Consider the following 22,818-nt stretch of genomic DNA (forward strand, 5'->3'; position numbering starts at 1 on the left):
AAGGGCCGAATGGCCTACTCCTGCACCTATTTTCTATGTATTGACCTCAGGCTTAAAATGATATAGTGATCCAGTCTCCACAGCCTTGCAGGTTGGAGAACTCCAAATGTTTACTGCACACAGGGGTATAATGTGACAATCAAAACATCTAAACCTAGAAGCACAGTGGATGTAATTAAAGTCTGGAGCAGCCAGGCGCAGAGAAGAGGGGAAAATATATCTTATGGAAACCTTCTGGAGCCTTGTGTAGAGTTCCAATGCAAGATACAATTCATATAAAAGTGGACTGAATAAACCTATTCAATCTTATTTTAATTAGTGAAAAGATAAGTCGTCTTACAGACTCAAAAAGTGCAATCCCGTTTTCTCCAATGTTTCCACTTGGTGTAACTCCCAGTCCTCCAATCAGTCCAGCGCACAGATCACTGAACCAGAAAGAAATAATGACGGAATGACTTGGGTGTAAAATGGAGCACATTCATAACAACCCAAGGCTTGAACCTGTAAAGCACTTAGTTCCTGGCCTTGTCTGGTCAACCCTGAAACCCACTCCAAATCATCCCCTTACATCCTCTTACTCTTTCCTCGATTTCCTGATGACTAACAATGCTGTTCACACCTTGGTATTGAGCTGCAAAATCTAATCAATCAATCAGTTTTATTCGTCACTTGCACATAAAGTGCAAGTGAAATGAATTTGCCAGCAGTGGTACAATGAAACAGAACACACAAAAACACAATAAAAATTCAACACTAACATCCACCACAGCAATCATCACAGTGGTGGAATGCACAAAATTTGGCCAGTCCTCCTCGATTTGCCCCCGTGGTCGGGACCTCAACCCTCCACAGCTGCCGCTGCGGGCATCCAGATGAGTAAAAGTCAATGTAAGTCCTGAATCAAATATCCAGTCGTGCCTTTCCTGCACAAGCCCCCCCTCTGACTGAGAACAGATTACTGACGAATAAGCCATTTGACTAGGGCTCTGTCCATCTCCGGGTATGCTTTGATGATGCCATTTTCCACGTCAGTGCTTCCTATGGGGTTCCCTGACATCAACGTTGAGGGTCTGAACCAAGTCTGTTCCAGTTCCTGTATTTCTGCTCTCATGCTTTTCCTTTCTCACCCAGAATATAAACAAAACAAAACCTTCGTCTTTCTATCCAGCTGGAAATATTAATCACCAGCATCTCCACTGTGATAGCATTGATAGCCATATCTTCCCCTCCCCATCAGCATTCTAAAGTAATCACCCAGTCATGCTAGTCCCCCCTTCTTCAATCACCATCACACCCGCCCCCCCTTACATTTCTTCCAACACAAATTGCATACCTGCCCTTATCTCCTCTCTCTCTATGTTTAAGAAAGAACTGCAGATGCTGGAAAAATCAAAAGTAGACAAAAATTCTGGACTCAGCGGGTGAGGCAGCGTCTATGGAGCGAAGGAATAGGTGACGTTTCGGGTTGAGACCCTCAGTCTGAAGAAGGGTCTCGACCCAAATCGTCACGCATTCCTTCGCTCCATAGATGCTGCCTCACCCGCTGAGTTTCTCCAGCATTTTTACCTCCTCCCTCCCTATAGTCAAGGACCGTAAATTAAAGTCCCCAACAATACTACATTCCCTGGATCTGAAAGGAAAGCTGTTTATTTCATACAATGTTGATTTGGGATGCAATTATCCTGCAAAACCAAGGGAGGCCTCGAGGGTACAGCCAGGAATCCACAGAACAGTCACAAGTCCCCAAAAATGAGAAAACTTTAACACATCGAGCTTGGGGGAAGATTGTAGAAACTGTGGGCAAAGACTTGGGTAACAACTTGGAGACTCATAAGATTATGTATAATTATTCTACGTTCGTTGTATTTCATACACTGTTAGTGGTTACAGAAAAAACTGTTTGGTGTATTGAGTCTGCATGCTCTGATGACCTCATGCAGAGTTGGACTTGTTATGGCCAGTTACACAATGAGCCCTGTGTAAATCCATCCCTACAATGCTGGCAACCTCGCCCCAAACACACATCAAGAGACTTCCATACATTTCTCGGGCACTTCCTTCTGCTCTCACTTTAATTTCTGACTTTAGATTTGAGATACAGCGCGGAAACAGGCCCTTCAGCCCTCCGAGTCCGTACTGACCAGTGATCACACACTAGGGACAATTTTTACTGCAGCCAATTATCCTACAACTGCACATCTTTGGAATGTGGAAGGAAAACAGAGCACCCGGAGTAAACCCATGTGGTCACAGGGACAATGTACCAACTCCGTACAGACAGCACCCAGAGTCTGGATTGAACCTGGGTCTCTGGCGCTGCAAGGCAGTAACTCCAATGCTACACCACTGTGCTGCTTTCTGGACTAATGTTTCTGATGGAGACCCCTTACCCAAAGTTAATGACACTCAAGGAGAGCCACTCAACATCGATTAGATAAATCATGATCCACCAGATCTTCAAGTTTCAGGAAAGGACTTTTCTACTCTCATACACCTTCTCTGACCGATCATTTCTGTCTGTGTTTGGCCAAGTAGCCACTGCATTTACCATATCATCTCTCCTATCATTGGATCATCACTCTATGCTGATCCCGTTTGTTCTCCCCGTCAGTTCTTCTTCTTCTTCATTTGTGTGGCGTACACAGCTTAAAGTTGTTGGACAACTTGTTCTATTTGATCTTCCATTTGTGAACGTCAAGTTGATTGCATTAGTCGAAACAGGACGGACCACGTGAAAGTTGCAATCTTCCACCCCCCCCCCCGTCAGTTTACAACTTGTAATTCCTTTTATTTTGTCCAGATTGTTTCTGAAAGATCACTGACCTCTCTTTCTCCACACATGCTACCTGACACCAGTATAGGGCACTTTGGTTACCAGCAATTATTGTGCAAGAAATATCGCTACCTTGGTGTCAACAGATTTTACACAAACGGTGGCGCAGCGATAGAGTTGCTGCCTTGCAGTGCTGGAGACCCGGGTCGACCCGGACTACGGGTGCTGTCTGTACAGAGTTTGTACGTTCTCCCCTTGACCACGTGGGTATTCTCTGAGATCCTCGGTTTCCTCCCACACTCCAAGACAAACAGGTTTGTAGGTTAATTAGTTGGCATATGTGTAAATTGTCACTAGTGTGAATAGGATAGCGTTGATGTGCGGGGTGATCGCTGGTCGGCGCTGACTCAGTGGGCCTGTTTCCGCGCTGTATCTTAACTAAACGATATCCACTTGTCAACTATATATCGGATTGAATGAAACATGCTCGTGAGTATGACATCATCCACTGTTGCCAGCCTCTGACTCCCAGAGAATGTCAAGCCCTATGAGCTATGTGGTATTAGGCAGAGGACAAGAATTTCCTTCCAAAGGGCATGGAAACAGCATGCGCACACTGTGTAAAGATAGCATTTAGATGTCCATCCTGGAATTACCAACCTTAAGATGTCACCGTAGAGGTTGGGCATTACAAGGACATCAAACTGCGACGGGTCCTGCACCATCTGAGAAAGGAACAGAATATTTGAAAGCGTGAAAATCCGACACTGTGGATTTCATTTTAAGCCTCAAAACAGTCAATTTCAAAGCCATGACACTTACGTTAAGACAGACTGTATCCAAGTACATTTCATTAAACTTGATATCGTGACAGTTTTCCGCCACTTCCCTGCATTTCCTCAGGAACAGCCCATCCGACATTCGCCTGCAACACACATTCACATATTGAGTACAGAGCTGTCAACTGAACTAATAAGCTTCAGATTCATATACATATACAGCTGTATGTAGAGGCCATGGTCAGACATGGAGCAGAGTTTTGACCATAGCTATAACAGTTTTGCACATATAAAATGTCAGAGCCAAACAACTTGAGTGCAATGAAGTATGTTTTTAAATTCATTCATTTGCCATTGGAAAGGCCAGCTTTTATCTGGCCCTTTAGGATGGCAGAGGTCACATGTTTGGGACATGGTGCCAATTCACCTTTTGTTTCAGTTACTACTTATATACGGCCAACACAGTATTCCTCATGTCTCCTGGATTGCAACTTTGGAGCTGCATCGTCAGATAAGTGGTCAGTGTACATCACACTTCTAGTACAATCCTTGCAGGTGGTGATAAGACATCCCAGGACAACATTACCAAGTTAGCCTCAGCGCTTTGTTCTAAACCTAAATATCTTCAGCAGTTACCTCCAATGCAAAAGTAATTTGCTGATGATTGCTCAGAATTCAATTTCTCACACCTCGTAAGGTATCAGTCACACCAAGCACCAATCACAGCTTGTTGCTGCATAGGATTGCAGACGGATAGATACATTGGCAGCGCAATGGTGCAGCTGGTAGAGTAGCTGCCTCACAGCGCCAGAGACCTGGGTGTGATCCTGACCTCGGCTGCTGTCTGTGTGGAGTTTGCAGGTTCTCCCTGTGACTGCATGGGTTTCCTCCGGGTGCTCCGATTTCCTCCCACATCCCAAAGACGTGCGGATTTGTAGGTTAACTGGCCTCTGTAAAGTGTAGGGAAAATGGAATAATATAGAACTAGTGTGAACGGGTGATCAATGGTCAGCATAGACTCGGTGGGCCAAAGGGCCTGTTTCCATGCTACAAGTCTAAACTAAAGTTAGGCTCAAACTAATTGACAAGAAATAATTATATTTCACAATGGTCGGATACTGTACTTTCTACAAATAGGAGCTCACCACCTCCCTAACAGAATTAATTAATTTCCACTATCTAATCTCTACCAATGTATCAATGACTAGAAATTTAACAGCAAAAATTTGCAGTGAATGGATCATGTACAGTCAGATGAGATTAGTTTGGCACAGACATTGTGGGCCGAAGAGCTGTTTTCCTGTGCGGTATTGCTCTGTGTTTTATGTTCTATGAGTCACCCAAATACTGTGGCTCCAAGAGCACTTGAGAGGTGACTTTGTAGCAGGCAAGTCGCCTCAACTCTCAAATGACATTTCCACCATCAGCTTGTCAACAACAGTAAAAAGCAAGTCCTTGCATCATCCAGGACACAAACAGCCCACTCATTCATACCCTTACATGCCTCAATCAAACCCCCAGATACCAACAAGACCCTTCCTAATCTAGGATGCACGTAGACGAGGAGGAGAAAGTGGACAATGTGAACTGGTATGTGGCCAAACCACCACAACTTACCAACCCATCCAAGACAGACACACTTAGAAAATTCATTTTCAGGGGCTAGCACTGCCTGCAAGACCAATATTCATCGCCTAGCTCCAACTGCCCTCAGGAAAGTAGTTACAAGCCCCTGTCTCAAACCCCTGCCATCCTTCCAGTGAAGTGCTGTTACGTAGGCAATGCCAGAATTTAGACCCAATGGTATATTTCCAAGACCCAGATACTGTGTGATAGTAGGTGGTGACATTCCCCTGCTTCTGCTGTCCTTGTCCTTTTAGTGCCAGACGTTGCTGTGTGGGAGGTGCTATTCGAGTACCTTGGTGAGTAACTGAAGTGTATTTGTGGATGGTACACGTCACAACCACTGTATCAGCAGTGCACATATTCTTCCTCCCAGTTTGAATGTCCCATGGCTTCTCCAATTTTCTCCTTTGTATAAACGTTGTGTAAGAGGTGAACTGTCTATTGTAAATTACCCCCTGTGCAGCTTGGCAGCTGAAAAGAAATGGGGGAAGAGGCCGGTATTTGATGGGTATAAAAGAATGGGTTACAGAGAAACAAGAGGGGAGTGGGATTGATGGGAACGGACCAGTGGTAGCTATATGTGAGTGGCCTGTTTCATAGTAATCGACTGCTATTTATGGCCAGTTGGGCTTCAAACACCATGTGAGTAATTTCTGCAGTGGTGTCCTGTGGATAAGGTGACTGATCTCTGACAACCATCTTCCTTTACACATGTTATGACTATCAAGTCAAGACTGACGTTATGGTGGCACAGAGGTACATCTGGTAGAGCTGCTGCCTCACAGCACCAGAAATCCTGATTCAATCCTGACCTTGGGTGCTGTCTGTGTGGAGTTTGCACTTCACCATGATTGCAAGAGTTTCCTCTGGGTGCTCCAGTTTCCTCCCACATCCCAAAGACACGTGGATTTGTAGGTTAATTGACCTCTAAATTGACCCTAATGTGTAGGGTGTGAATGAGAAAGTGGGATAGCACAGAATTAGTGTGAACGGGATGGTCGGTGTGAGCCAAAGGGCCTGTTTGCATCCTCTCTCCCTAAACAACTTTGATGCCCCCTGAATTCAGCTTTCCAAGGCCTGCATGTCACACCCGGTCAAACACTGCCTTGATGACAAGGGCAATCAATTTCACTTCACTCCCAAACTTCATCTCTTCAGTCCATGGCAAGACCAAGACAGCAACAAGGTCTGGAATCCAGTACTACTTACAAAACTAAAAAAAGGCAGAGAGTAGGTTAATCGCCAGTAGGTGCCATTTGAAGGGAACCGATCCAAATCATCACCCATCCGTGTTTTCCAGAGATGCTGCACGACCCGCTGAGACAAAGCCCTCCAGAACTGTGCCTTGTTTTGTAAACCAGCATCTGCAGTTCCTTGTGTCTCCACTTGAGAGCACTGTTGATACAGCTTTCATTGTTTAGCTCATGATTGAGGTTAGAGTAATTTAATGTCAATTAGTTAGATAGATAGATAGATAGATAGATAAAGATAGATAAATACTTTATTAATCCCATTATTCAGGGGAAATTCTGATGTCCATGCAGCACACTAATAAAAATACAACACAGTATTCATAAAGAAATTCAACACCAAAACATCCCCCCACAGTGATTCCCACTGTGGGGGAAGGCACAAAGTCCAGTCCCCATCCTCTTGTCCACCCATAGTCGGGCCTATTGAGGCCTCCACAGTCGCCGCCACGGCGCCCGATGTTCTCGCCGGGTGATGGTACACCGGCGTCGGGAGAACCCTCAGCAGCTTGGGGTGCCAGGAACGGCCGCCTTCCCACCGGAGCCTGCGGCTTCCAAGCCAACAGACCACGCCAGACGGAGCTCCGCACACTGGTGATCTCGGCGAGATGTTAGTTCAAACGCCGCAGCTGGCCGCTCCGCAGAACCGCCGCTCCGCAGAACCGCGGCTCCACGATGTTTTCCTCGGCGGTCCCAGCATACCGGAGTTCCAGCGCGGCGACCCAGGAAAGGCATTGCCCGCTCCGCAATAGCGCTCCAGCGCTGTGCCGCCGCCAAAGCCGACGTTCTGCGCCGCCGCCACCGCCGATGTTCTGGCCAGGTCCCCTCAGGGAAACGTCGCTCCAGGACCCGCTGGTAGGCCGCGAGGACAGGTCGAAGTCGTTGCTCGGAGGAAGGCAACCCCTCCGACCAGGTAGGGACTTAGAAAAGCAGTTTCCCCCTTCCCCCCCACCACCCCCCACACATAAAAGATTTAGACCCCCTGACTATACATTTAACGAACTAAAAATAATAAAAAAGAAGGGGAAAAAACGGACAGCTGCAGGACAGGCAGCCGTTCAGGACAGCGCCTCCTGAGTGAGAACGGATAATTGTTTGTGAACAAGCGTTGTGAATTTTCTCACACTGCTCGGTGGAGTACCACCTAGTCCTCCGCTCCATAGATGATGCCTCACCCGCTGAGTTTCTCCAGCATTTTTGTCTACCTTTGATTTTTCCAGCATCTGCAGATCCGAAACATCACCTATTCCTTTGCTCCATAGATGCTGCCTCACCCGCTGAGCTTGTCCAGCATTTTTGTCTACCATCGATTGTTCCAGCATCTGTAGTTCTTTCTTAAACCAATCTCATTTACTGAATGATTCGCAATTTAAAATCTCAATCTTCTTTTCTCTCTCTCCAACTCTTGCACTAGTATCTTCTGCAAACATCCCAACAATCACTGACACTCCCTCACCCACTTTATTTTCCGACACTTTGTCATGGCCATGCTGAGATTCCCATCACATTCCACATCTCTCTCCCTCAGTTCACTAGCCTTTAGTTCACACACCTACTGCACCAATTCAGTAGGCGAGGTCTTCATCTGAATTAAATTGTCAGCGATCTAACCAGCTGCCCTTGATATTCAGTGACATTACCATTGCTGAATCCCCAATATCAACATACTGGGATCACCACTGAAGCTCCACAAGTCCAGCCACAAAAGGACCAGGGCTTCAAGAGTGGGCTAGAGGTTGAACCTCCTGCTGAGAGGGAGTCACCATCTCCCCCCCGCAGATCCTCTCATCATTTACAAGGCTCGTCAGCTTGCTGGGTAATACTCCGCGATTGCCTGGATGAGGGCCGTTCCAGCAACATAAAAAAACTCGGATAATTCAGTCTGCTTGACGGCATGTATTCACCCAGACAAACAATATACAGATTTGAAATTTATCACTGCTCCTTCATTCAAAACATAAAGTACCAGAGGAACTGAGCGGGTCAGACAGTACCTGCGGAGGGAATGGACAGGTGACGTTTCGGGTATTAAGCTGATCACAGAGGATACCAGTAGCGCCCATTCCCTCCACAGATGCTGACTGACACGCTGAGCTCCTCAGGCACTTTGTGATTTGATGGATTCCAGCATCGGCAGTTCCTTGTATCTCCATTTCATTGTTCCTTCATGTCGTTCAGTCTAAATTCAGGAGGTTTTAACCAGAGAAGGTTTTAAATACAAGCAGGTCCCAAGTCCTCCTTCCCAATAAAACAAATCCATTTCCACTTACATGATGTTGGCTTTGTGCACAGCTGTCACCCTTTTCCTGTTATTGTTCCTTGAATATTCAAATGCAAACTCCGCAATCCGCCTGCTGGCACTCTCTGTGATCAGCTTAATACTTTGGACCACGCCATCGACAATCTGCAACATGGACATAGAGGCACAACAAGTTAACAAACCACTCGCTCAATCAAGCTGCTTTGATTCAATAAGGGATAACAATTCTGGAAGCTCAAGGCCCTGTCCCACTTTCCCGACTTACTCACGAACTCTCCCGAGTTTTCCCCTTGATTCGAACCCGGGGAATGTCGTTAGCGAGCTCGTAGGAGTCCGTAGCGGCTCGTAATGCCAGCCGTAGAAACTCGGGGCATCAGGTAAGTCGGGACATTTTAACATGTTGAAAAATGTCCACGAGTTAAAAAAATAGCCCCGAGTGCCTACGAATGGCTATTACCGTAATTCTCCGAGTTTGAATCAAGGAGAGAACTCGGGAGGGTTCATAATTCGGGAAAGTGGGAAAGGGCCTTAAGTAACAGCTGGATCAGAAAAAGCATCCTCTTACCTAGTTTGACATCTACTTGCATACAAAAAGCAAGACGCAATTTTCCAAGGATGTTGAGAAGGACAGTAAATATTAATTGCATTAAAAGCATTTGAGCTGCACCAGGCATTACACCAGAGCACCATTCATTCAGTTTGCTCCTTATATCCACCAGCACACTTTACTCGAAGAGGACATTAAATGACATTCTGGAGCATTTCTCTCAGCCCATAATGTGCTGAAGCACTTTCCACTGCCCCAATGGCATCTCTTGTCAGAATCAATTAACCTGCCACTGAGCAGAAACAAAACATTCTTTGCACAGCCGATGATCGGATGCACTTGATTTATCCACCATGTTATTCAAGGAGGTACACAAATCTGACATCCACTGATCTTTGTGGATCATGCAAGACTCTTCAGTACTCCCAGATGGAATTCAGAGCTGAGACATTAAACAACAGTAATATGCCCTGCTATTGTAAACAGCAAAATATGCCAAATGTATATTGCTAGTTGGCTTCATGCAATGATGATGGCAACTCACCTTTCTCCATCCACCTCTGCTACAGCAAGCACCCATTCCCAATGCTCCTTTCTTCTCCCAGCCCTTACTCCCAACTACACCAGTGAACTGGCACTACCGAGCCACATTTATACTCGTGAAGGGTACTCAATTCACTAAAGTACAAGTAGATAAGGAGTGATTAAATGATGAAGAACCTTTAAAATAACTTTTAAAATAAGGCTGAGATGACGCATTGGAAAGATGAAAGCAAGAACCATAGTTGAAGTCTGCAGCCCAGGCACCATCTGGCATCATCCACAGATTCACAAGCTTCCACTGTTCATCATATGGGGGCAGGACAGGTACCACTGGCCACTCTGCAGCAACTCACAATGACACCTAGAGCACCCAGCAAGCTCCTTGCCCATTTTCTTCAGCATGCTACACGGAGCTGGAACTGGCTATGCGGTTATATCCCTTAGTGTTGCCCTATCAGCTATTTAATGGATCGTAGACCTACGAGAATGCATTGACGATAGTCCATTGAGATTAATCCAATTTCAATTTGAGTAAAGACATCACTATTTGAGCTTGATTAAACTAGTAACAGAATACTGGACAATTTGGCTTTATGATTCCAATTATAACAGCTTTAAACATGATAGTTGTAATATTTAGCAACAATGATTATTTGACATATTTTGAAATATTGTTCATTGTTAAAACCCCCCACTATATTTGTAGCAGTATTACTGCAGGATTAATGGAACTTAGGACAACTTTTGAACCTGTAATTTTATTTTAGTCCAACTAATGGCAGAAAATCAATCGCAAAATGATCTGAAATTCCGTCCATGCCTAGGCTTTGCTAAACATGACGGGGATCAGACTAGTTTGGCAAGAGCCAGACACTTGTATCTGTCTTACAGACAAATATATTTGCAGAAAATAGTCTGTATTGCAAAACCACATCACCTGTGCATGCATCACGAAATGCGATTTGAAAAAAAAAACTTTTTGGTTTAGTTTAGAGATACAGAGCAGAATGTAGCCTTCGGCCTATCGAATCCGTGCCGACCAGCGATTCCCGTACACTAACACTATCCTACACACACTAGGGATAATTTACAATTATACTAAGCCAATTAACCTACAAACCTGTACGTATTTAGAGTGTGGGAAGAAACCAGAGATCCCGGAGAAAACCCACGCGGGTCACAGGGAGAATGTACAAACTCCGTACAGACAGCAGCCGCGGTCAGGATCGAACCCGGGTCTCTAGTGCTGTAAGGCAGCACCTCTACCGCTGCGCCACTGTGCCATCTCGTACTTCTTCACACAAACTCTCTTAGAGCAAATTTTATTCCACATCTCAAAATTTTGTGCAGTGATTCGTGAACTCTGCAAGGGACAATTTCTGTAATGTGTAGGTCATTGGAGTTTGCAATCAAAATATTATGCCGCCATTGTATTTACCGAGTAACTAACTACACCTACACCAACTGAAAGCACGTGGCCAGTTCTCCTCTGCAGCTCTTCTAGCAATCCTTTCTCATAAAGGAAAATAGACTACTATTTCAGGTTTCTCTTGCAAACTGTCTCCCCTCTGGGTCAACTGGGCTTTGGTTTTTTGTTCAGATTGTAACCTTGACTTTAACACAGGGACTCAATGGCTGAGGCAGATGCAAGATTAGCTAAACTTAGTGTCATTACGGGGATACATCACACGTAAATTTAAAAAGCATATTGTGATGCATTGCATTTGAGGTGTACCATTATAGACAATAGATAATAGACAATAGGCTGCATGAGTAGGCCATTCGGATCTTCGAGCCAGCACCTCCATTCAAAGTGATCATGGCTGATCATCCCCAATTAGTACCCTGTTCCTGCCTTCTCCCCATATCCCGACTCCGCTATTTTTAAGCCCTATCTAGCTCTCTCTTGAAAGCATCCAGAGAACCTGCCTCCACCGCCCTCTAAGGCACTCTCCACTCTCTGTGAGAAAAAGTGTTTCCTCGTCTCCGTTCTAAATGGCTTACTCCTTATTCTTAAACTGTGGCCCCTGGTTCTGGACTCCCCCAACATCGGGAACATGTTTCTTGCCTCTAGTGTGTCCAAACCCTTAATAATCTTATATGTTTCAATGAAATCCCCTCTCATCCTTCTGAACTCCAGAGTGTACAAGCCCAGCTGCTCCATTCCCTCAGCATATGACAGTCCCGCCATCCCGGGAATTAACCTTGTAAACCTACCCTGCACTCCCTCAAAGGCAAGAATGTCCTTCCTCAAATTAGGGGACCAAAACTGCACACAATACTCCAGGTGTGGTCTCACTAGGGCTCTGTACAACTGCAGAAGGACCTCTTTGCTCCTATATTACAGATTAAAAAAAAATTCAGGCAGACAATGTGGTAATGAACAAACAATTCTACAAATATTGATTGTAAAGTTAATATTGGCTAGCACGCATGGGATAATGACCATCCTTATTGTAAATACAACAAGGAGTCTTTTACATCCTTCCTGCAGAACCTTCACTATAAACTTCTCAATGAGAGGAATAGTGGGAGGGATCGTTCATGTGCAGCTGATCTAAGCCAGCCAGTAAAAAGGAGAAAGACACCGAGTGCTGGAGTAACTCAGCAGATCAGGCAGCATCCTAACCCCAAGAGAGAACATGGATAGGTGATGTTCTGAGACCCTTCTTCACACAGATTGTGGAGTGGTGGGGGGGGGGGGGGGGGGAAGGAGAGAAAGCTGGACGAGAGGAGGGGCACTACAAAGCCCAGCAGGTAATAGGTCGACACAGGTGAGGAGGGTTATTTGATAGGCAGATGGTTGGACAAAGGCCAGAACGAATAGACAAAAAGATGCGAGACGTAAGGATTGAATAGTTGTGAAGCTAGAGGAGGGAATAGGTTGAGAGAGAAATAGGTGCGAGTGCAGGTGGACAAAGGGGAGAAGGTAGGTGGTTATGTAGTTACCTAAAATTGGAGAATTCAATGTCATACCATTGAAAGGAAGTTAGACACTCACCCTGACCCCTGGAACCCACTCTACAGGAAGGCAACGGAGAACTGGGTTGAAAGTTGAAACCGTTTATGTGTATGGGCGCATTTAATAACCATATATTATCAATATATATTTTCCAGGACTAAGTGAATAGATTGAATGATGTATAGATTGAATAGATTGATCAGTTCGTACTCCTCCAATTTCATCAATATGTTTGCAACACACACACACACACGTGCCTGGAGTGTGGTGGAAACGATATGATAGTGGCATTTGAGGCTTTTGGATAGGCACATGGATATGCAGGGATTGGAGGAATATGGATCACGAGCAGGCATAGATTAGTTTAACTAGGCATCATGTACAGCAGATTGTAGGCAGAGCGGCCAGTTCCTGTGCTATACTGTCTGATGTTCTAACACAGAAATAAAGCAAAATCAAAGACTGTACTCACCTCATGTTCTATGCCACTATATTCGCCTTCTGTGTTTTCTCTAATGGTTACAAGATCCACATCATCATATGGAGTCTTGAAACCTTCAATAGATACACAAGGACGCACATTTGCATAAAGGTCAAAGGTCTTGCGAAGCAGCAAATTCATTGAGGGATGGCCAGCTGCAATTGGAGTCTTCAACGGCCCTGCAAGTTTAGAACTGTCTGTTAAATATTACCGAGCAAGAAGTAACTGCAGTGAGCAATTACACAATGTCAAGAAAAACTGCACACAATAGACAATAGGTGCAGGAGTAGGCCATTCGGCCCTTTGAGCCAGCACCGCCATTAAATGTGATCATGGCTGATCATCCCCAATCAGTACCCTGTTCTTGCCTTCTCCCCATATCCCCTGACTCCGCTATTTTTAAGAGCCCTATCTAGCTCTCTCTTGAAAGCATCCAGAGAACCTGCCTCCACCGCTCTCTGAGGCAGAGAATTCCACACTCACCACTCTCTGTGAGAAAAAGTGTTTCCTCGTTTCCGTTCTAAATGGCTTGCTCCTTATTCTTAAACTGTGGCCCCTGGTTCTGGACTCCCCCAACATCGGGAACATGCTTCCTGCCTCTAGCGTGTCCAAGCCCTTAACAATCTTATATGTTTCAATGAGATACCTTCTCATCCTTCTAAATTCCAGAGTGTACAAGCTCAGCTGCTCCATTCTCAAGGCATATGACAGTCCCGCCATCCCGGGAATTAACCTTGTAAACCTACGCTGCACTCCCTCAATAGCAAGAATGTCCTTCCTCAAATTAGGGGACCAAAACTGAACACAATACTCTAGGTGTGGTCTCACTAGGGCTCTGTACAACTGCAGAAGGACCTCTTTGCTCCTATATTCGATTCCTCTTGTCAACTGGGCTTGTATTCACTGGAATTTAGAAGGATGAGAGGGGATCTTATAGAAACATATAAAATTATTAAGGGATTGGACACGCTAAATGCAGGAAACGTTCCCGATGTTGGGGAGGGAAGTCCAGAACCAGGGGCCACAGTTTAAGAATAAGGGGTAGGCCATTTAGAACTGAGATGAGGAAAAACGTTTTCACACAGAGAGTTGAGAATTTGTGGAATTCTCTGCCTCAGAAGGCAGTGGAGGCTGATTCACTGGATGCATTCAAAAGAGAGTTAAAAAGAGCTCTTTGGGCTAGCGGAATCAAGGGGTATGGGGAGTAACGTGGCACGGATCATCATGCTGTGCCAATATATTGTCTATACCAGAATATGCAGTGGTAGAAACAGCCACAGTGGCACAGGGCTATAGAGGGGGAGAAATACAAAAAATCTCACTTCGGACAAGTATTTAAATCACAGATGTTTTCAGAAACAAAAGTTGCGATGCAACTCAAAAAATATTTCATACTGCTGACAGTTAATAAATAAATCTTTATGCCAGCTAGTTATTGGTATAATAAATGAGAGTTCACTCTATTGTAATAATTTGCACTAACTTTCTCAATCATTTTAAATGCAGCATGAAGCTAGTAAATCCTCAGTCGACTATAGAAATTCTCTATGTAATAATTACTTGTTACTAAAATACAGACAGGCTTGGAGGGAACCAAATGCATTGCACTTTGATATTTATGTAGATGGAGGAACAAGGTTGGACAGAATCAAGAACAAGAAACTATATCAAGACTGGTACGCTAAACTATCAATGCAGAGCCCAGGGTTACTCCTCTTGTACCACACATATTTGCGAGTGGCATATGGGTGGCAGAAATATTTACACAGCTCCTTTCAGAGGCTCAAGCAGCCCCAATGCGCTTCAACGCTACAGTATTTTTAATGATAATACAGTTGCAATACAGAAACAGTCGGTTACTACAAACAAGGGACTCGACCCAAAACGTCACCTATTCCGTTTCTCCAGAGATGCTGTCTGATCCGCTGAGTTACACCAGCTTTTACAATAATAACATTCACTTTAGTGCTCCTGATCGTGGGATAATTCCCCTCAGCAAAATAGCATCAAAGGACCTTTTATTTGACCCCACGAGAACAAACAGGTCTCAATCTAGTCCTGCATGAAAGACAGCATTTTAAAAAATAAAACTGGAATCAGGCAGGGTTAGAATAAACGGTTGTTTGATTGTCAGCTGGGGCACACAGTGGGCAGAAGGGCATGTTTCACTGCTGTCTATCTCTACGGTCCCGTTTCACCGCCGTCTCTCCCCAGGGTCCCGTTTCCCCACTGTGTCTCTCTCTATGATCCTGTTTCAGAGCTGTCTTTCTCCACAATCCCGTTTCCGCGCTGCATCTATGAATCACTATCTTGGACTACACTGGGAGTATTACTGGAGATAAACCTCTAGGTGGTGCTATTTGAACTCAACCATTTGAACAAGAGGCAAAAGTGCCCCTAGAGAGCCACTAATGTTACAGCACCAGCACCTACAATGCACCTTTCAATCCAATTTTGTGTTTATTCATCGATTCTTTAGCTTCTGGAGGAATAATCCAGTTTCCACTTGGTGCTAGGATTGCTGTCACACTCCTCTCCTCCCAACGAATGGGAACCTGCAAATAAAAGGCAAGGTGCTTGAGAAAATTTGTCATGTTGTATTTAGTCACAAGAATAACTCTTTTATTTCTCCTTTTCTCCCATTGTACCGCCACCCACATACTTGTAGCAAATTACGCAAATCCCCTCAAACAGAGAGGACGGGACAAAAACAAAATACTGGATCTTTCTGCAATTGCAGACGATTCCACAGTCCCTATTTGGAGCAACACTAGGCCAATCATTGGATTAGATTCTGGAGCTAAAGATGCAGCTACACCTGCAAGGACAGTAGTGGTTCACGAAAATGGTTCCCCATCACCTTCCAAGGGACAGCAGCTAATAGCTTTGCCAGCAATGATCAGATTCCAAACTGCAAACACTGCGAGTCTCAATGCTGGCAACCCTATTTATAAATGTTGTCCTCACTAAAACATACAACGACTTGAACTTAATGACTTTTAGAAATGTATTTACTCAGATTATGACCCACCCAATCCCAGGAAAGAAATTACGCGTTAAGAGAGTTAGAGGGTATGATGGAATTTGAATTCCGTGTGGGATAAAAGTAATTGTATGGAACTCGTTAGCTTGAGGATGCTGTGCAGAATCATCATTAAAAAAATCTCAGGTTACCAGATACCAAAAATAGTTTCAAGCTAAAATGCAAGCGATCGATTAGAAATGTTGGAAGGAGAGGAAGGAAAAGGAGAATGAATGTGATTTGGATATAGAAAATGTCAAGTGATTTGACAGGACTCACCTGAACTAATATTACCCACATTATCCTGCAGCAGCAGTTACCACTTGTGTTGATATATTTGAGGTGGGAGCTTTGGCAATGCTGCCATCTGTAATATTTTAGGTGCTAGAAAAGCATGACACTATCCGCATTTGACATGGAAACATAGGATTATGTACTAGTTTAGTTTATTGTCACATGTACTGAGGTAATGTGAAAAGTTTTGCTAATGCTAATTTATACAGATGCAAAGCTGAAATACCCAAATAGAAATGGGAAACAACAAAATCTGCTGTGTCTGGATTGCCTGCTATTCATTTAAACACACTCCGAAACCAGGGCCTTCATTAATACATTTATAAGTCTTCAGAGCAAAGGCAATATTTTAATTATTCTCTGTCCTGTGCATCACCCTCTTGACAGCAAATGAAACATGGAAGCCATGGCTATCAGGGATGTCATGAAATGTACCTGACTTTCAGAAAGCATTTGATAAGGTCCCACATAGGAGATTAGTGGGCAAAATTAGAGCACATGGTATTGGGGGTAGGGTACTGACATGGATAGAAAATTGGTTGGCAGACAGGAAACAAATAGTAGGGATAACCGGGTCCCTTTCAGAATGGCAGGCAGTGACTAGTGGGGTACCGCAACGCTAAGTGCTGGGACCACAGCTATTTTCAATATACATTAATGATTCAGATGAAGGGATTAAAAGTAACATTAGCAAATTTGCAGATGACACAAAGCTGGGTCGCAGTGTGACCTATGAAGAGGATGCAGGATGACTTGGACAGGTTGGGTGAGTGGGCAGATGCATGGCAGATGCAGTTATGTGGATAAATGTGAGGTTATCCACTTTGGTGGCAAAAACAGGAAGGCAGATTATTTTCTGAATAGTGTCAAGTTGGGAAAACGGGAAGTTACAACGAGATCTGGGACTCCTTGTTCATCAGTCACTGAAAGTATGCAGTGAAGAAAGCTAAGTTCATAACAAGAGGAGTCGAGTATAGGAGAAAAGAGGTCCTTCTGCAGTTGTACAGGGTGCTAGTGAGACCACAACTGGAGTATTGTGTGCAGTTTTGGTCTCCAAATTTGAGGAAGGACATTCTTGCTATTGAGGGAGTGCAGCGTAGGTTCATGAGGTTAATTCCCAGGATGGCGGGACTGTCATGTGTTGATAGAATGGAGCGGCTGGGCTTGTACTCTGGAATTTAGAAGCATGAGAGGGGATCTTATTGAAACATAAAATTATTAAGGGATTGGACACGCTAGAGGGAGGAAACATGTTCCCAATGTTGTGGGAGTGCAGAACCAGGGGCCACAGTTTAAGAATTAGGCCATTTAGAGCGGAGATGAGGAAAAATCTTTTCACCCAGAGAGTTGTGAATCTGTGGAATGCTCTGCCTCAGTAGGCAGTGGAAGCCAAATCTCTGGATGCTTTCAAGATCGTTAGATAGAGCTCTTAAAGATAGCGGAGTCAGGGGATTATGGTGAGAAAGCAGAAATGGGGTACTGAATGTGGATGGTCAGCCATGATCACAGTGAATGGCGGTGCTGGCTCGAAGGGCCGAATGGCCTACTACTGCACCTATTGTTTAAAACTCTTTAGAACAAGCTAGAGGCTCAAACAATCAAGTGGATGTCAGATGACTGTGGCAGGGCCAGAATACCATCATGCTCTACAAACTGAATATGGGGCTAATTTCGAACAACAATGCATTTCTACCAGATTAGCTTAATGCCTTTTACCTCATTTTGAAGAAGCAAAAAAATTCCAGTAGGGAAAGTTACTTTCCTTAAACTTCCACCACTTCCGATGCCCCACTGGTTCTGTCCCGTACATCTCGATGGCAGTAGTCAGATCCACTTTCACGAGGGTAAATGCTCGGAAAGTGGCTGGCCTGGGTGGATGGTTTCTGAAATTGTGAATTAATTAACTTCCACAGTCCTTGCTGACACCTTCAACCGCTCACTTCAACATTCTACTGTCCCCATCTGCTTTAAGGAAACCTCTATCACTCCTGTCCCAGAGTAAACTGAGTTGTCTCAATGTCTACTGCCCATTAGTTCTAACAATGGCCACAATGACATGCTTCAAAAGGCTGGCAATGGCCCACATCTGCACCAGTCTCCTGGACAATACAGACCCTTTGCGATGAGCATACAGGAAAAAAACTTCTATGGAGGACATCATCTTTCTTGCACTACCTTCAGCTCTGGATCATCTTAACAATAAGAACACCCATGTCAGAAGCTATTCACTAACTGCAGCTCAGGCATTCAGCCCCATGATAATCCACCTCATTCAGTATTTCCGCGATTGCACTCAGTTTTTATCTGCACTACTCTAGATTGCACAACAATATTTACACCAATGTACTATTTTATCTATTTAGCATGCAAACATTTCATTGCATCCTGGTGCAACTGACAAACATGCCAAGACATGTTTTAGGGAACCATTTGTCCTCCCTCACCAGAGCTTCTGCTGAAATGCAGAGAAACTTCCCCAAGCGGTTAACTGGTTCCTGTTGCTTTGCCAGGGTTGTTGGTGTGCTTTATTTATTTTTAGATAGGTTATAGAGTCAGTCAAAGAACAATTGTGAACCAAAATTAGTCAAGTTGGCTCTTCTTGGAAGCAGTAAGCCATTGGTAGTGCTGTGACAGTGGCAATCAATTCAGCTTGTTTATTTATGTATTGTATTTATTTACCTTTCTTGTACATCAGTGGAGCTGCATACTAAATCTCGTTGCACTGACGTGCAATGACAATAAAAGATATATTATTATTATTATTATACACTGGGAGGCGCTGTCTACCATTGCTGTTCAATGGTCGAACCTGAACAGCGAGTCATGTGCAAAGATCTTTGGGCATGTGCAAGCTAGTCTCAGTGTCGGAGAGATAAACCATGGAAACAGGCTTCAGCCCACCAAGTCTATGCTGGCAACACCAAGACCACATTCGTCACATTTTATTCTTCCACCAACTAGTTCCAGATTCTACCACTCGCCCTCACACTAGGAGCAACTTACAGCAGACAATTAATTTATCAATCCACGATCTTTGGGACGTGGGAGGAAATCAAAGCAGCTGGAAGAAAAGCATGTGATCATAGGGAAAATGTGTAAAGTCTGCTAAGGCAGCCACCCACGGTCAAGATTGAATCAGAGTCTCTGACGTTGTGAAGCAGTGGTTCTACTTTGTGTCAATTTGAAAAAAGTTTTTTTTAATAAAAAGCAACAGCGAACATTAAAATAGAATCTATGGCATCAGTTATAAACTATTTTGCAGGCAATGGAGTATTTCTAAAAATGTGGTCTGCTATAATGCGAGAAAACACCGTAGTAAACGTATGTGCGTTAAACTTCAAAGCAGAACAGCAAAATACACAACATCACAAAACCATCCCAACTTCTTTTCAAATAGCACTTCAGGTCAGGGAAGAAGAGAGCCATTTGGTCATAGAGTCTCAGAGTAATACTCTAAGAGAGCAGGACTTTGGCCCAACTTGCCCACACCGGCCAACATGCCCCATCTACACTTGTCCCATCTGCCTGCGTTTGGCCCATATCCCTCCAAACCCGTCCTATCCATGTACCTATCATACGTTAATTCTCAAAGGTGCTATTTCTGCAGCACTTCCTCAACAAAGTATAAAAGATTCAATGCACACATCTTCAAAACGGAACTCAAACCCACAAGCAACTGGTTCAGAGTCAAGAGCAACAACACAGGATAACGGCTTACAAATAATGGCTGATCTGCGTATGTCAATAAAATATGAAACTATGTAAAGCAATGAGGCCATAACAGGCAAACTGCAATTTGTACCCAGATCCTCACAGGGATTACTAAGAAAATGTATGACTAGTTTTAGTAAGAAATATTACAGAAAACAACTTTGAAAATACCACAGAACCCAATGAGAGAAAAGTTGAAAGTGTAAGATAAAAATCAGATTACATCACATTCAACATCCACATTGTAAAGTATATATGCAAAAATCATTTACTTCAGCAGTATCAAAGATCTTCATTACAGCGTTAGATATCTCTGGACCAATGCCATCACCGGGGATTAATGTTACAGTTCGTACCTGAAACAATTATTGCAATGGTTAGAATAGGTCCCAAGAACGTCAAATCTCAAGCTTTGTTCAGTGCTATTTTTAAATTGCAATTATATTTTAATTATAATTATAGTCTGAAGAAGGGTCTCGACCCCGAAATGTCGCTTATTCCTTTGCTCCATAGATGCTGCCTCGCCCGCTGAATTTCTCCAGCTTTTTTGTCTACCTTCGGTTTTTCCAGCATCTGCAGTTCTTTCTTAAACATTATATTTCAGAAGTGCATTATGCAATGATTCCGGTTTCCCAGTTGCTGCAGAAACTATTGTTTGTGTAATCAGGCAGCTTTTCCTTTTGTGTACAGTTGATGCTGGAAACAAGAGCCGACTAGTTTTGTATCTGGAATTACAAGCTGATTTAAGGTTACGTTTGTATGTCAACGTATTTTTAGCACTGTTCACAAATCATTAACTCACAGTCATAAGCAGTTATTTTTAATCCTGCCTTTTCTTTATGATTCAACAAACATTCAACTTTGGAAGGGTTGCTGGCAGAGTGCGTCAGTGCAGAGACCAACACTGTAACATCGGGAGTGCCACTGTTCATTATCCAACATGTTCATTATATTTCATTACTGAAAAATATTAGAAATGTAGGCCAAAGAAAATCACGCATTTATGGAAACTAAAGGAACTGCAGATGCTGGAATCTTGAGCAAAACACAAAGTGCTGGAGGAACTCAGTGGGCCAGGCAACATTTGTGAAGGGAATGGACACACAACGTTTCAGGTCAGGACTCTTCATCAGAGTTCCTCCAGCACTTTGACCCCTACATTTATACTCAAATGTCATCTTCAGACTGGTTTAAAAGGTTGAAAGTAAGCAAATTCAACGAGATGCACCACGCAAATTAACAGAAAGGGGATCCCTAAATCGTTCAAACATCTTTGCCTCGGGGAGATTTCACCACTGCTGGAGAAATACTACATGTGACAGAGTTTATTTATCAAGACAGCTGACTGGTAAATCCACTTGCGTTTTAGAGGACAGATTCAATAGCAGAGCAAGGATTAAGGACAAGATTTAAATGTGAACAGGAGATGTGAGGAGCAGAATCCAATGTCACCAATGAATTTAGCCACCATATCTTCCAATCCTATTGTCCTTTTCTTAGTTAACATCAAATGCTAGAAATGTCTACATCTTTCTATGTCTCTCAAAACTTAGTGTTTTGTTAATCATTCTTGTTTTTAAAAAACCTGAATTTTCTATTAGATTAGAAAAATGCGAGATGCACGTCCCTTTAAGCATGCTCCGTCTTTCAATATCATACAATATTATGGCTAGGGTAGGTTTAAAGGGATATGAACTAAACTCAGGTCAGTGGGACTAGAGTAGATAGGGCATGCGGGCCGGCATGTCTGAAGAAGGGTCTCGACCCGAAACGTCACTCATTCTTCATCTCCAGAGATGCCGCCTGAGTTATTGCAGCTTTTTGTTTCTATCTTCGGCATGGGTGATTGGGGCCGAAGGGCCTGTTTCCTGCTCTGTATGACTCTCATGGGCAGTCTGGTCTTTGGCATCACCACCACATTTCTGTCTACTCCTCATGACACCCAATTCCACGGTATGACTAAACCTTAGTCTTGAATATTCTTAATGTTTATGCATTCACGGATTTCGGGGGTGAATATTTTCAAAGAAACACTAAAGCAGAAATCTTCCCACAACTCAGCTGGACTGGTTGCCTGGGGCTGGAATTAGAGAGGAACAAAAGTAGCTACACAAAGCCTGTCAGACCATAATTCACGTCTGAGAAACTTCATCAGACTTGCCAGAGAGTGTCTTGCGCCGACCAGGGACAGACAAACCTGTTTCTAAAAGGTTTGTAATTCTTCATTAACAGACCAATTCTTAAATCATATCATAAAGATGAGCAAGAGTTTTGCATACCAGATTATATGGAGGAAAAGATAGGAAGTTGAATTACAATGTTATCCACAATCTGATTGAAAAATGAGGGACATGTCTTATTCCTATCCATGTTCTCCAGAGATGCTGCCTGCCCCGCTGAGATCTCCAGCATTTTGCGTCTTTTATTTGTAAACCAGCATCTGCACTTCACAATGAGAATACAGACACACAAAACTGCAAATACTAGTTCACAAAAAATACACACAGTGATGGAGACCTCAGCGTTTCAGGCAGCATCTCTGGAGAACATAGATCGGTGATGTTTTGGGT

The 22,818-nt window shown here is 43.8% G+C and overlaps 1 protein-coding gene across 3 annotated transcripts in view; it reads right to left on the reverse strand.

The window, feature by feature from the left end:
* The window catches only part of idh3a (isocitrate dehydrogenase (NAD(+)) 3 catalytic subunit alpha), a 30,112-nt gene that overhangs the window by 5,213 nt on the left and 2,081 nt on the right, over nucleotides 1–22,818 (reverse strand). For all 3 annotated transcript variants that reach the window (XM_033014757.1, XM_033014758.1, XM_033014759.1), the window contains exons 3-9: nucleotides 20,521–20,604; nucleotides 15,662–15,776; nucleotides 13,213–13,400; nucleotides 8,699–8,832; nucleotides 3,596–3,698; nucleotides 3,434–3,498; nucleotides 341–425 (exon numbers count right to left, since the gene is read on the reverse strand). In XM_033014757.1, the coding sequence (XP_032870648.1) occupies nucleotides 341–425; nucleotides 3,434–3,498; nucleotides 3,596–3,698; nucleotides 8,699–8,832; nucleotides 13,213–13,400; nucleotides 15,662–15,776; nucleotides 20,521–20,604 (774 nt within the window). The remainder of the gene's footprint in view (nucleotides 1–340; nucleotides 426–3,433; nucleotides 3,499–3,595; nucleotides 3,699–8,698; nucleotides 8,833–13,212; nucleotides 13,401–15,661; nucleotides 15,777–20,520; nucleotides 20,605–22,818) is intronic.

This window comes from Amblyraja radiata, chromosome X (genome assembly GCF_010909765.2).
Source record: "Amblyraja radiata isolate CabotCenter1 chromosome X, sAmbRad1.1.pri, whole genome shotgun sequence".
NCBI classification, from domain to species: domain Eukaryota; kingdom Metazoa; phylum Chordata; class Chondrichthyes; order Rajiformes; family Rajidae; genus Amblyraja; species Amblyraja radiata.